The sequence below is a fragment of the Patagioenas fasciata genome, chromosome 3, assembly GCF_037038585.1.
Source record: "Patagioenas fasciata isolate bPatFas1 chromosome 3, bPatFas1.hap1, whole genome shotgun sequence".
In the NCBI taxonomy this organism is placed as follows: Eukaryota; Metazoa; Chordata; class Aves; order Columbiformes; family Columbidae; genus Patagioenas; species Patagioenas fasciata.
In genome coordinates this window covers 60,272,712-60,286,759 of record NC_092522.1, presented here as the reverse complement: position 1 = coordinate 60,286,759, position 14,048 = coordinate 60,272,712, and the positions used below count along the sequence as shown (strand labels likewise).

Here is a 14,048-nt window from a genome sequence, read left to right as displayed (position 1 = left end):
CTTTCACCTTTCCAATTCTCTCCTCTGTCCTATTCATTTCAACCCTAGAAGCCAAAAGATATTTAATGGCCTAATATTCAGAGGTGGAGTCAGTGGGTTTCTCTTGGGGTAGGGGTTGATGTTAGACAGCAACAAAGCCCCACTAGGTTATGGCTGGCTATGTGCTACAGGGGCCCACAGCTGTGCACAGATCTCCAGTCCATCTATGCTGGTGAGAAACATGACTGCATGTGTATGTGGACTCACCTGCCTTCAAATCAGTGGGAATGTAGTACAGTGACTTTTTAATTGTTGTTCCTGGGTGTGCTCTACCTTTTCATACTCTAGAGAGAATTCCCTGTCAAATTGAAAAACTCTGTCAATCTGTGATTGTGGCATAGTGATCTGTTTTCAGTGTAGTAAAGTATGATTGGCCTATGTCCTCATGCTTGTATCTCTTTTATAAAGAGAGATTTTTCTGGTTAAACTTGTATGTCATGGTGCTGTGAGGGGGCGTGTGTAGGTGTGTGGTTTTTTTTGTGGAGGTGTGTGGTTTTTTTTGGTTGTTTTTTTGTTAAATGTGGAATACCAGCACAATTCACTTTTCAATTTCTATAGTGTTATATTTTAATTTTACCTTTAACTTGAAACTGTTAAGCAATGTTGTAATAAGGAATTCTCTTTGGAAAAAGAGCTATTAAAAAAGAAAACTCAACTTTTGAATTTTAACTGAAATACTTTGGAATTAAATTCCATTGACTTTTCATTTATTATACAACTGCTTTTATCTCAGTTTTTTGTATACTACCATTCACTCACATCAAATATATTTTTGCAGTCTTGATGCATGTTCACTCATTGTCAGCTGAAGGTACAATTTCTAAATAAACTTACTCTTGCAATTTCCCACTTGCTGTTAGTATCTCAAGCTGGATTACAACCGACAAGAGCAGCTGTATGATTCACTGTGATATATTTCTAGTATTACCAGGGTCTATTTTTGCCTTTTTTTTTTTTAACCAGTCTGTAAAAGTCTTTAGTGTTTAGCTTTTTTCTTCTGCACCCCCATTTCTCTGTGTACTTTTTTTCTTTTTTGAGAAAATCTTCTACCACTGTTACAGTAAATAACACCGATAATAGCTTCCACTAGCAAAGAGTTAACGGTTTTCTTCAGTCTTAGGATAAAAGTAATTAAAGCTGCCATTTACATTTTGGTGCTGTGTGTGCAGATGTGAAAGTCCTGTGTCTGGTGCCATCTAGCTCAGTGTCACATCCTGAATGTTTTTGGCAAAAAGGGCTATGTTAAGGAGTATCATAAGAAAGATGACATGTTGTGTGTTTCCTTCTGTAGACTTCCTCAAGCCTCAAACTGTTTCTGGTTTACTCCTTCCCAGTTGGGCATGACTTCTATGGCATTTTCTTCCATGAATCTGTTCACCTTCCCCTGAATCTGAATGGATGTTGAGCACTCATTGTATATCACTGTGTGAAGAATCATGCTCTTATTGCTTGTTTGGACCTGTTGCATGGTAACCTCATTGACTCAATTCTTGTGTTGGAAGATATGATGTATAATGAGTGTTCTTTCTGTTTTTCTGTGCCTGGCTTTATAGGCCTCTATTGCATTCCTCTCCTCCCTACAATCTTTTCTTCCATAAAGACTTCACTCTTGCTTGGTCCAAGTCTGCTTAGTTTCCTGAAGATATTTTGTTTCCTGAGAAATATTTTTTTCTGTCTCTTCTAGAAAGAGGTCTTGCTTTGCAAACCTGCTGGAGTCCTTGAAAGGGTACGGCAAGTGTGTGGACAAAAGCTATTTTGGGTCTTCCTTAACACACTTCCATGTTTTACCCTGTGGAATGTTGAAGCTTATAGTTGTCCTCATATTCATGGTTCAGAGCATAATGGATACTGCTGGAATTGTAGGGAGGACTGGTAGAAAGTATAGCACAGTGGAAGGCCTGTTAATTTGCAATTGTGTGGAACAACTAAAGGTTAAACACAGCATCCATAGCCCTTCTGATCAGGATGGTTTACAACCCAGATTTATCCACTATTTCTTTTACTACAGGGCAAAGCTTTCAGTGTTGCATTCAAAACAAGCTAAGGGATTTATGGATGGATCTGAATGAAATGAACGGATTTATTTTGAGATAGTGTGAACGTATGTGTATGCAGTCTGTTTTTCCAGGCTAAATATGTTAGTTGGAAATACTGAAAATAGGAACATGTTGTAAAAGGTTTTCTGTGCAACTGTTGGTCAGAAAGAACAGTAAAGCATTCATTATCGAAGTTGAAGGCTTTGCCCTTTCCCTGTGTCCTGCTGTGACCTTCATGACAGCACTGCCCTTTGCATCCCTGCTGGCAGCTAGAGGGTGACAATTTGTCTGGTTTCATCCCTGTATGATGTGGGGGACAGACAAGGAACTTCTGTACTGTTCTGGCTGTTCTAGGCAGTGCATGTCCTCAGCAAAGTCAGACCTAATGCCTGGTAAGGCAACAAGCTGTTCCTGCTTGGTTAGGATACAGATGATTAAATAGAAATGTGGAAGTGTTGCTTATAAGTTCTCCTCAAGTAGTCAATTATTTTATGAACAAGTTGGCTTATGCAGGAAACATTTTGTGATGCTGATAAGAAGCAACTCTTGCTCTTCAGTTCTTTTTTTCTTTTTTTTTTTTTTTTTCCAAAGTGATTGATACTTCAGATGGTGGCGGCATTGTAAGTGATTGTGAAACTACTTGGAATAAAGAATTAAACAAGGAAGTTTTTTGTAACCTTTGTACACTAGACAGTAATTCAAAGATCCCTTCAAGGCTTTTTTTTCCTTGGCAAACTAAGGCCTTTGAACTCTTTTCTGGCCCTTATAAGTGACTCATGCCATCTGATAACTGAACTTTTGTGTTGAAAACTTATGGAAAGATAAATGCTAAGACAATAATAACTAAGAAAAAATCAGGCTGTGTCCCAGAGAGTCAGTTCTTACCTAGTCTTAAGTTATTACTGAATTAACTTTCCACTGACTGCTCTAGATTTATTTTTTATCATCCTTTTAAAGGAACCTGAGCTGTCTTGTTAATGTCATCCCTGTCTCTGTTTGTAATATTGAAGGAGGAGAATGGCATCTGTGGTGTTACAGTGGAAAAACCCTTCTACAGTGTTCTATACAAAGAGTAAAGACTGAGCAAGTTGGGGCTCTAGCTTGGAGAAAAGGAGACTGAGGGGTGACCTCATTAATGTTTACAAACATATAAAGGGTGAGTGTAATGAGGATGGAGCCGGGCTCTTCTTGGTGACAACCAACAGTAGGACAAGCGGTAATGGGTTCAAGTTGGAACACAAGAGGTTCCACTTAAATTTGAGAAGAAACTTCTTCTCAGTGAGGGTAACAGAACACTGGAACAGGCTACCCAGGGAGGTTGTGGGGTCTCCTGCTCTGGAGACATTCAAGACCCGCCTGCACACATTCATCTAAATGTTCCTGCTCTGGTAGGGGAATTGGACTAGGTGATCTCTTGAGGTCCCTTCCAATCCCGAACATTCTGTGATTCTGTGTAATTTATGATCTTTCAAAGTTTGGGTGGATGGATTGAAGTTGGTGAGTGCAAGGAGTCCTTGGAGACTAAAAGTGACAATTGAATAAACCCTGGAGGGGCGACCAGAGTAGGAGTGACTTTTGTAGGTGGGAAGGTCAGGTAATGTCATTTGAATGTATGTTTTTTTTAAGGCAATGATGCAAAAAAATACTTGGGAAGCCCCACCTAGCCAATCCTCCAAGGTCCAAGGGAGCCTCTCCATGGGTTGAGATTTGTAGTTGAACCTTGGTGATCCCCTGAGACACAAGGTACTGCCAGTTGCTTAGAGTCACCCAACAGAGAAGTGATGAGTACATGTTCATAATAATAAGGCTGTATGTGATGGTGCTGTGTGAAGGAGAAGGTCTTGTTCTTGTAAGTTCTTCTTCTGGTCAAGTGGCTTCTGCTCTTTCTGCTTTCTCATGTCAGCTTTGCCATTTTGTGACCTATCCTGAGAATCTGTTCAAGCTCCTGAACTAACGGAAAATTATCCCTATCACCTCCCAGTTCCCCCTCACCACTCATTCCTTTGTTCCTTGCCCTGTCTATCTCCCCTTCCACTTCCTTGCTGTCTGCCACCCGCCTCCCCCATAGTGGAGTATATATTGTGGAATCTGTGGTCTCGGAAGAAAAGAGAGTGAGGAAGAATCGGATGGTGGGAGGAAAGAAGAGGTGGCAAGCCAGCTCATTTTGGACCTGTGGCCTTAATATGTTCGTTAAATGTTTTTGTTGATATATGGTAGGCAAATTTGGTCATGTCCAGCACAGAGGTCGAGGAAAAAAAAATGACATTATTGAACAACAATACTTAGAAAACACACGTCTCTAGTACTTTGAAAGTCACATGTCATTGCTGAAGGGCTGACATCTGTCAACAGTAGAAATGTTAATTTTCTCTGAATAGCAAACTGATAGGTATGGCTTACATCCAAGCCTCTCCCTTAGCCCCCTTGATGTTTTATTTTTCCTTTCTTTTTTTTTCTTCCCTCAATTCTTATTCAAAATAGCTTTCTTAATCTTGGAAACAGACTGAGGTTGGTATCAGTGCAAATCTGTAAGGGTAAGACCTGTCCTAATGTTTTTACCTGAGTGCAAGGTATTGAATATCTTTTGGAGTGCTTTGCACGGTGATGGAAGGTTATTTAGACTGAGAAGTCTAGACAGTTCTTAGGATCTATTTGCACATCTTTACACCTGCCAAAATTTGGGAGGAAGTTTTGTTCAAGTTACACTGTAGTTCCCCAGAAGGGTTTTTACAACACGAATCACATTAACTAGACTAGTCTCTCCCCCATCTTCCCTCTTCATAAAAATCACTGCTACTATTGTTGTAAAACTTGGGTAACATTCTGCAATTGCTATTTCCATTTCCATCTTCCCTCATTCTCTAACAGTTATGCAATGTGATGCTATCTTTCATGTGTGGTTTTGATGTATGTGCAAGGAATATTATAGAGATTTCTCACACGCAATTGAGACAAATGCTTTTTAAACACACTTTGAGCACAAAATGAATAGATTAGACTTCAGAAGGGTGCTTCAGTGGGTAAAGGAGATAAATATAGATAGATTTTCAATTGTGAGGGTCTGTCTTGTTTTTTTTTTTTTGGAACCAGAGAAAACTACTTTCTTGCTTAAACCTGCTGATATTGCATGGCTGAAAATGACCTGGCATGTAAGAAAGCACCTTCGAGTGATGTAGACTGCTTCTTGTAGTGTTTAATTCATCTAAGTTTCTCAAAAATATCCAGACTTTGCTAATGGGGAATGCCAAGTCTATGTGAGGCTCTGAAGTTCACAGAGAAAAGACATGGAAAAAATTGAGATGCTTGGAAGAAGGAAAAAATGAGCAGTTAATTTAGATTACAGTGGCATTTGAATGCTGACTTTTTAAACTTCACTTAAATATTATTTAGTTTATTTTACTGAACTGATTTACGAGTCTCTTTTTTTTCCCCCCTTTTCCTTTCCGTCTTGGAGAAATAGGAATTTTTTTGTTTGCATATGATGTTTAAACATTTAATGTGATGGAAAATTAAACAATAGGCTGTAAATGTGGTTACAATATCAATTATAATATTTTCATAGTAAAAATAACATTAATGTTAGAAAGCTCATCTTAAACAACTAGTGAATGCTTGTCATGATTGTGTAGGTCTGTCTCCATTTCCTGCTTTGCATAGTTTTGGTCATTTAAATATATTTCTAGCTAAGAGGCTGTTCCTCTGTGTTGACTGTTTTGAATTAATGTTTGTGTGAATTTTGTAGCATTTTATTTTATAGAATAGAGTCTTACGGTGTGATGGTAGTATGACTGTTTTCAAGGACTTCTATTAAAATATCTTAGAGGTAGCTGTTCAAGTTGTACTAGACCTTCAAAAACAGGCAAATAGAAATTAAAAAGCACAGGCAAACTGAAAGCCATAGTTTTATTTCTTGGGAGGAATACATACATTTGTGAGTCTCCTGTTTTAGCACAGAATGAGGACCTAGGAAGTTGAGCCAACACACAAAAGGGAAGTAGGCAAAAGCTATACTGCATCCAAAAACCTGAAACTATAACCTTCATTGTATGCTGAATATAGTGTTTTATTTTAGGTATTTGTGTAATTTGTAATGGAAACTGTGGGCTTACAATGGCAAATGATGGGAAAGAGTGGTCTGCAAGACAGCATTAAAAATTAGGAATGCCAAATATGTGCACTGTATGTCAGCCTCAGTTGAGAATTTGTTTTGAAAAAATAAATTGTTAAACAATGAAGGCCAGATCTTTTTATTATTTTTCCTGGGAAAAGAGTTTGTATAGCCTAAGGGAGAATTTGGTGCCTGTGGGAAAGAGAACACTGGGCTCAATTTTCAAAATTTGTACAGCCTTGCCAAGACAGATGGGAAGAAACCCGAACAACTGTAGCCCTGGGAGACTCTGCTTAGCTTGCATGTGGGTTTTCCCATTCATAATTATGCTTAAAAATCAAGCTGTGCATACTAGTAGCTCTGCACGTGGAGGAGTCAAGCTTCTTCAGCCAGATTTTGATGTACTGCAATAATTAAGCATGCCTGTGTGCTGTAAAGGGGTGACTGTTAAGTGCTGGGATGTCTGTACTTATTAATTTCTAAGTGAGAATAATAAAAGCAAGTGATATGTGTGAAGGAAGTCAGGGTCTTTGGGGGTCCATAGTTTACTGAGTTGCTGTGACCAGATGCTGGCTGCAAGGCAGCAGTGACTACTGGTGCTGCTGTTATGAAATTAATATGTTTCCTGTGACTCCTAAAACTCCCCCCTTGTGGTTTTTCTCGTGGGTTTTCTTGGCAGTAGCGTGTGCTGGGAGTGCTTGTTTTCCAGGCTGCTGCTGCGGCTCCATGAGCAGAATCAAGTGCTGGTCTTCTGGCTCTCATTTTCTTGTAGTTCAGGACACTGTTCATGTTTCTCATCTGCAGCATCTGACATCCTGTCCATCTCAATGGCTTCCTTTTGAGCCAGCATTGTGGATAAACATCCTTTATACAGCTAACGGTTTATTTTTTATAAAAACTGAATCGTCAGACAGTGTAGCTATTGTGGATGCTACAAAAGACATGTTTGAATGTATAATCTGCATTTTTGCTCCCATCAACTATTTTCAGTGAACATGGTGTATTTCTACAAAACAGATCAAATTAGATCTGTTCTTATTACTCTAGGTAATATGCTGAAGTGGAACAGGGCATCAGGAGCACTTCACCTACTTTGAAATAACACATCCAAAAAAATTTTCCCCCAGATTGTTGCTGCTCACAGGATCTTTAAGAACAGAGGAAATGAGAAGAATACACAAGAAAATAGGACTAACACATTTAGTCAGATAAAACAGAATGAACACCAGAAATACTTTCTGTAATTGCTTGCGGAGATGCTGTAGAGAACAGGATCATAGAATCATAACTTAAAGTGAGGATTTTGGGGATATTGCTGGGACAAAATACTCTAAACTACTTGAAAAATAGTTCATAGATACAGAAGTGAACCAGATTTCTTATTGGTTTGTGCCATTAATCCTTAGCAAGGGGAAGGGGAATGACTGATTCAGGAAGCTGCAGGGTCTTATAAATCAAGGGAATAATGAAATCTGAGCCAAACATGATTTTGATTGCTTTGCCTTTGTTCCATTTTCCTCTCATAATTCATTCAACCCTTTTATGTAAAAGTGGATGGGGAGCTGTGTGGTTTTGTGCTTTGGTTTGTTTCTTTAACTGGGATTTGGGCAAGATCTTTGTTCTTGCCTTGCCTTTTTTTTTGTTTTTATTTTTTTGTAAGTAATTATTTTTTGTTGATGCTTTGGTGGACTTTCTAGGTTTTGGGTTATCCTGATAGCTGGGTCTATGCATACCCCCAGATAGCTTTTCAGAGACAAAAGGGACATTCTTATCTGCTGAGCAGGTGGGTTGTGCATTATCTTAGGTCACCTGAAGACCCACATGCAAGTTTCTTTCAGAATTTGGCATTGCATGTTGTATGAGCTTGTAATTGGTGCCTTTTGCAGAGTTTGTTGTGTATGGTGGGGTTTTTTTTGTGTGTGGTGTTTTTTTTTTTTTAATTTGCATTTGTGGGGAAGGGGAAAAAAGAAATTCGTAACCACATCCCCTTCTCTCTTTTGTGCTTTGTTAGGCCTGGATGATTGCCTGCAGCAGTATGTCCATAAATTTGAACGGGAGAAGATAAATGGTGAACAACTGTTGCAGATTTCTCACCAGGACCTTGAAGACTTGGGTATCTCACGGATTGGACACCAGGAACTGGTTCTGGAGGCTGTGGATCTCCTGTGTGCACTGGTTAGTTAAGTGGTCAACAGATACTCGAAGAATTTCTTTAAGTACTCTTTTAGGTGAATAACTGAGGCAAGTCTGGTAAAAACAGAATACTGCTGATTCTTGCTTTCCATCACACATCATGACAAAATAAACTAGTAAAAATTTGTTTAATTCTCACAAGCTTTATGTTAATAGCTCTCTAACTTTTTCCTGATAAAAGGCAAAGCTAATTCATCGGTTGTACTTCTAAAGAAAGTTGTCTGAGTAGCATTGTTAGTTCTTGTGGCTCCTGTTAGTGAACAGAGTGATTAGAATTGCTGTTGAGTAGACTGAATTTCTCATAGAAGGTAGAAGACATCTTCTTGGAATGACAGCCCCTAATGGTTCCTCACATCAGTTGAAATGGGTTTAGGGCGATTCTGTAGTCTACATACAAAGTGAAGAAAATGTTCTTCAAATGAGGGATGTGTCGCTAACTCAGTTACAGTTAAGTTCAACTCTCATTGGTTTCAGAACTTCAGCTGTTCCTGTCTTAGTCCTAATAGACAACTGTGCAGATACTTTTAAAATGAACACACTCTCAAAAGAATAAATATATTTCAAATTGTTTTACTAGTGCAGGCTTTATTTAAAAACCATAGTTTGGGCATAGTCTTGAAGATGTGTTTGAGGTAACACGGTGAATGAGTGCTGGAGATACATAACATTTACATCATAGAGAAGAGTAGGAAAGGCTGTCTGATGATTCCTCAGCCAGCACTGGCCACCTTCCCTTCATTAGGCCAGGCTTGCAGCACCAAGCATACTTATCTTAAAAGGGAGAGTCTTTATTGTGTGAGATACGCGCTTTATTTGCTGCGGAGAGGTGCTACAGGGATTGTTCATACTCTGTAACCAGGAACAAATTGGATAGCCCATACTCAAAGAAGTCTAATTAATGAACTGACTTCATACGATCCAAAATGTTTCCTGAAGAGTTGCTCTTATATTTGAAAAACCATTTTATTTCCTCTTCAGTATTTGATCTATCAAAAAGTTTTAGCACTTAACTTGAAAATCTAATAGAAGAATGGAATTAGTCTGAAATGCAACTAACGTTGTAGGAAGGGATGATCTGTCAGGCAAGTGAAGAGGTCTGGTGAGTTAGTAAATGCACAGTCCTGACTGAAGTAATGGATGTGGCAGCCCCCGAAGGCATTTTTTTCTTCTTACTCTTAAAAATATTGGAATAAAATGAACAGAGCTGGATGACCACCAGAACCTAAAGCTGTGTTTTTATCTCCTCCAATTTCCTTCTAATTTCCTCTGTAGACAAAAGTTTTGACCTCAACTCGTTTCTGGAAATCCTTTCTGAAATGCAGCTCAAGTTAATGCATTTGACAGAGTTCACATATTGCAGCTGAAATGTCCTTGTTTGCTTGTAAGCAGTTTTTTAGGTATTCCCTTTGTTACTCTCTTGATGCCCCTTCCCTTCAGTTTTTGGGATTGTTGTGCAAAATCACTTGATTTAATTCCCAAGGGGATGGTGTGTTTTAAATTCTAGTTACAGCATTTTTTTTTGTTTTCCTGCCTCTTCTTTTTGTGTGAGAGAACAAAGGCTTCCCTATTCCATTTGTAGTAGTTCTTCAAAACTGCATCTGTATATTGATATAATTTAGTAGATTTTTTTTTTTGTGTATGTGTGTGTATATATATGGTGACATCTCCCTAACTTTTTGGGCCTTGAATTAAAAACCAAAGTAACTATTTTTGAGATGTTTTTGCTTCCCACATTCCCCCTCCTGTGCTTTTAGCTCACGCTCTAGAAAGGTGGTGTAAGGGTAAATAGGGGGCAGGAAGGACTGAGAGGGGATTTTGGTGGTTCCCCAGTCCTGGAGTTCTCAAAAAGAATTACCCATTTTTATCTAGGTTTGCCTTGGCAGTTTTCTGGCTGAGCTTCCTTGAGATCAATGCTTTGGTTCTCTCACATCACACTTGCGGCTCTGAAGACAGTGAAGCAGCTCTTTGCAACATCTTTCTCTTTCCAAGCATTTACCATACAGATCTTTTTTCCAGCCTCAGTAGATCAGTCATAAAAATACAGTGTGAAAGTAGCCTTTTCCTTGAGAAAGGATACCAGTTTTTTTTTTTTTTCTGCAAGTTTTGCCATTTGGTGCTGTAGTAAGTGACCTCTAGACAACCCGTGATGACTACATCTTTCTCTGCTGCTTTGGTGATGGTGTAGTGTTCCCTCATCTCACATGTGCAGCAAAGCTGCAGCTGAAGAGGCAGCAGGATGAGAGTATGGATGGGGATAAAAAGTGAAGGTTTCCTGTGAGCACACATTTCTGTTGCTCTCATGCTAATAGGCTTTTCTGAACAGGTGTTGAAGAGTTATTTGAGGAAGTTAGAGGACATATCAAAGAAACTGAATTCCTCAGAGGGCAAAGAAACATTCAGCTTGAGTGTCTTCATCTTCTTGTTGACAAAAATATTTGCTTGGAGAGTAAAGGGATGGGAGGAAGATATTTCTTAATTGACTGAAGTGGTTGGGAGAGGAGGAAACAAACATACATAAATATGCTTTTTAATCCCATGCAAAGCCAGAAAAGCAGGGATAGTGATCCAGAAAATAAGCTTTCTCAGCCAAATAATTGGAACAAAAAGCATCTAGAGTGGTGGTGAAAACTGAATACTTTATTCATAATTCTCTGATGACTTGCCTGTTTGGGCTGATAAACATGAACCAATGTGAGAATTAAGAGGAAACTATATGCAAATATTTTTACTTTTAATGTGTTTCTTGCATACATTTCTGAATCTTTACCTAGACTGTATGAAGAAAAAATAGCTGTTTCTTCTTGAGGTTAGAAAGAAGGGATACTAGTTTTAAGCAAAAACAAATAAACAAAAACCCACCCAAAGAAACCCAACAAAACAAAAACAACAATTAAAACAAGCACAACCCCACAAAATAAAAAGAAGATAGTTTTTAAGGATGTGTCTATAATTGTACTGATAAGAATGTTCTGCCAGCATATTTGCAGGGCAACAAAATATAACATTGTAACATAAAATGGAACATGCCTACACTAAGACTTACACTTTGTGGCTAAGCCTTGTCAAAAACCCTGTATCTGTGCACAGCCTCGTAAGAGTGCAGTTTTCTAGAGGTGTCTTCTTAAATTTAGTGCTGTTATTGGGAAGTTTGGGAATCCAAAGGATTATTTAGGATGCATTTTTGTTAAAAGGGAGAGAGCATCAATGGTTGACTCTGACAGTACCTGGGGTTAACTCTAGTGTTTGTATAAACATACAGTGAATTGAACCAGCTTTTGAGGAGATAGTCTGTTTTTATTCATGGTGTGTGTTGTGTGGGGGGGCTTTTTTGATGTGTATGTTTGGGATTTTTGTTTGGTTTTAGTGTTGTGGTGTGTGTGGTGTGTGGTGGTTTTTTTTTTTTTGGTGCTTTGTGATGTTTTGTGTGTGGTGTGTTGTTTGTTTTTTTTTTTCCTCCCCCCATAGCTGGTTTTCAGTTGGATCAGCCAGCAGATCAAACTCATCATGCTGTGGCTCATGAATGTGGCTGTGAAGAAGGTGCTGCTGACCCTGGGCAGTAGCAGAGGTCTGGATCAGCCCAAGCCAGCTCTGACACTGACACAACTGCTGTGCTCTTTTGACATTACTTAGCCACACTTTTTCTTTTTTTTTTTTTTTGGTGTTTTCTGCCTGACCTTGAACAATTATTTGGTCACTGTACTTTTTCTCATTAATTGCAATGGAGCTTGGGAAGGGTGTGCTCTTGTGCACATGTACTCTCTCATGCATGTGTGTGCCCTGTATCTCACTTCAGCCTTGTGTGTGGCTCCCCAGGTTAATGAGTTAACAACCTGGGAATGTTAGACATAGGGTGCTCTTGACCGCTGGCTTCAGCCTGTGTTTTGATGAAAGCAACTTTGATATTTTAAATCCAGAGTGATAGGAAAATGTAACATGTTTTTTGTTTCATGAGCAACATCTAAAACCTTTGGTTGCTTAAATAATAATAATCACCTGTTAAATATTTTAGCCTCAGCCTTGTTAAAATATTTCAGAAAAGCCTGCTAGGCTTTGCATTTCAACTGTGTGTTGGTGTGAAGGCTGTTTGGTGTGCTGCCACACTATCAACATTCCAATCTGTCCTGAACTGGGGCTACAGCTCAATGACAAATTAATCCAAGTCAGCTGCTGCCTCCACCCCCTCCTCTCCTCCCATGAGTGATCTTTTGTGCTTGCACTCATCTGACCCTCAGGTGAGCTACTTCAGGGAGCTAAACCAGCTAAGAGCACAGTACAGTAAAAAAGGGAATAGATTTTTTTTGTAATGGTTTAATTCCCCAAACCAACCCTCCCAACAGACTGGGTGTTGCAAGTGGAGTAGCAGAAAAGTAGCAGAAACAGGTGGTTGTGTGTGAGGTGGTCAAGATAGCATCAGCTTGGATAGAACCATTGCTGTATCAGGTGAAAGGACATAATGTTTTCTGTGTATTAGAGCAAACAGATGAGGAAGCTGGCTTTGCCCCTGGAAGAGATGTGATTTGGGTTGTGATGACTTTATTCCAGGCAAGTTCATCCCTCGGGGCTGATCCTTATGTAGCTGGCGAATTTGGTGGCCTGAAGAGTTGCCTGCTCCCTGTTGTGCTGGAGGAGCACAGTGCTTAGCCAGGACCTCTCCTAGAGCACGAACTACTGGTTTAGGTATCTCAGGTGCATTCTGTAGAGTCTATGGGGGAAGCTGTAGGAAAGCTTAGTGCAGTGACTTGGAGAGCTTGGTTGTGATGTGCTCTTGATAGGCTGTTGGGGAGACCAGTTGCACTCGTAAACTGGAGCCCCTGTATCTCCAGAAGCTACACCTGTGTTGCTCAAGTCCACCTCAAAACTGAGGACTACTTAACAGACTTACTTAAAAACTAGCTGAAATGGAAAATCCACACTGGACTGACCCACTGTACAAATAAAAAAAAAAATATTTTTTTGTCCCTTTATGGAAGGACAGGTGGAGTCAGCATCCTCTAATATCCCTATAAAAGGGGGAAATTTCTGGCACATGGCTAACTTCAAATTCTTGTGGCCACAGAAACTTACCCCATAGCCAGACTTGTTGGTGAAAAAGTATTCCTCCAAAAATAAAATGCACTATCCTGTGAGGAGGAGGAGAAAACTAACTGTAAGAAACACATCTGAATGACACTGTTGTTTTGCGTGGTGGTTGTTGTGTGTGTGTGTGGTTGGTTTGTTTGGTGGGGTGTGTTGTGTGGTGTGGTTTTTTTTTTTAATGAAAAGGTAAGTTCCCACATGACTGTGTGCAAGTACTTTAACATCGTTTAGTAATCCAAATCTTTCCATCTTTGTGATCCTGGAAAATTTAAGGATATACTTTCCTGCTGCAAGAGTGACTTTTTTTTTTTCTTAATTGGGTATATTCCCTCAATCCTTACTCTTGGCTGCACTTTAAGGGTACTTCCTTGCCAAGAGCCCTGAAGGGGAGGAAGGATGCACTTGTGTAACTTGTACCCACTGAGATATTATCTGTAGGAGATGGTAGGTAATTAAAAGGCAGCTGAGTAGCGGAAACCTCTTTTTACACTAGTGGGTTAATTTGGGGCAGAGGTTCTGTTTCAATTTTTGTAAATGGTTTAGTCTAAGATATTAAAGATTTTTTTTAAGTTTAAAAAAATTATGAATATTATGTT

The 14,048-nt window shown here is 39.2% G+C and overlaps 1 protein-coding gene across 3 annotated transcripts in view; it reads left to right on the top strand.

Annotated features, from left to right (window-relative positions):
- The window catches only part of CNKSR3 (CNKSR family member 3), a 58,903-nt gene that overhangs the window by 21,636 nt on the left and 23,219 nt on the right, over positions 1-14,048 (top strand). For 2 of the 3 annotated variants that reach the window (XM_065833644.2, XM_071806436.1), the window contains exon 2: positions 8,195-8,358. The exons of the other annotated variant lie outside the window; for it this stretch is intronic. In XM_065833644.2, coding sequence (XP_065689716.1) covers positions 8,195-8,358 — 164 coding nt within the window. The remainder of the gene's footprint in view (positions 1-8,194; positions 8,359-14,048) is intronic. 3 annotated transcript variants of the gene reach the window in all.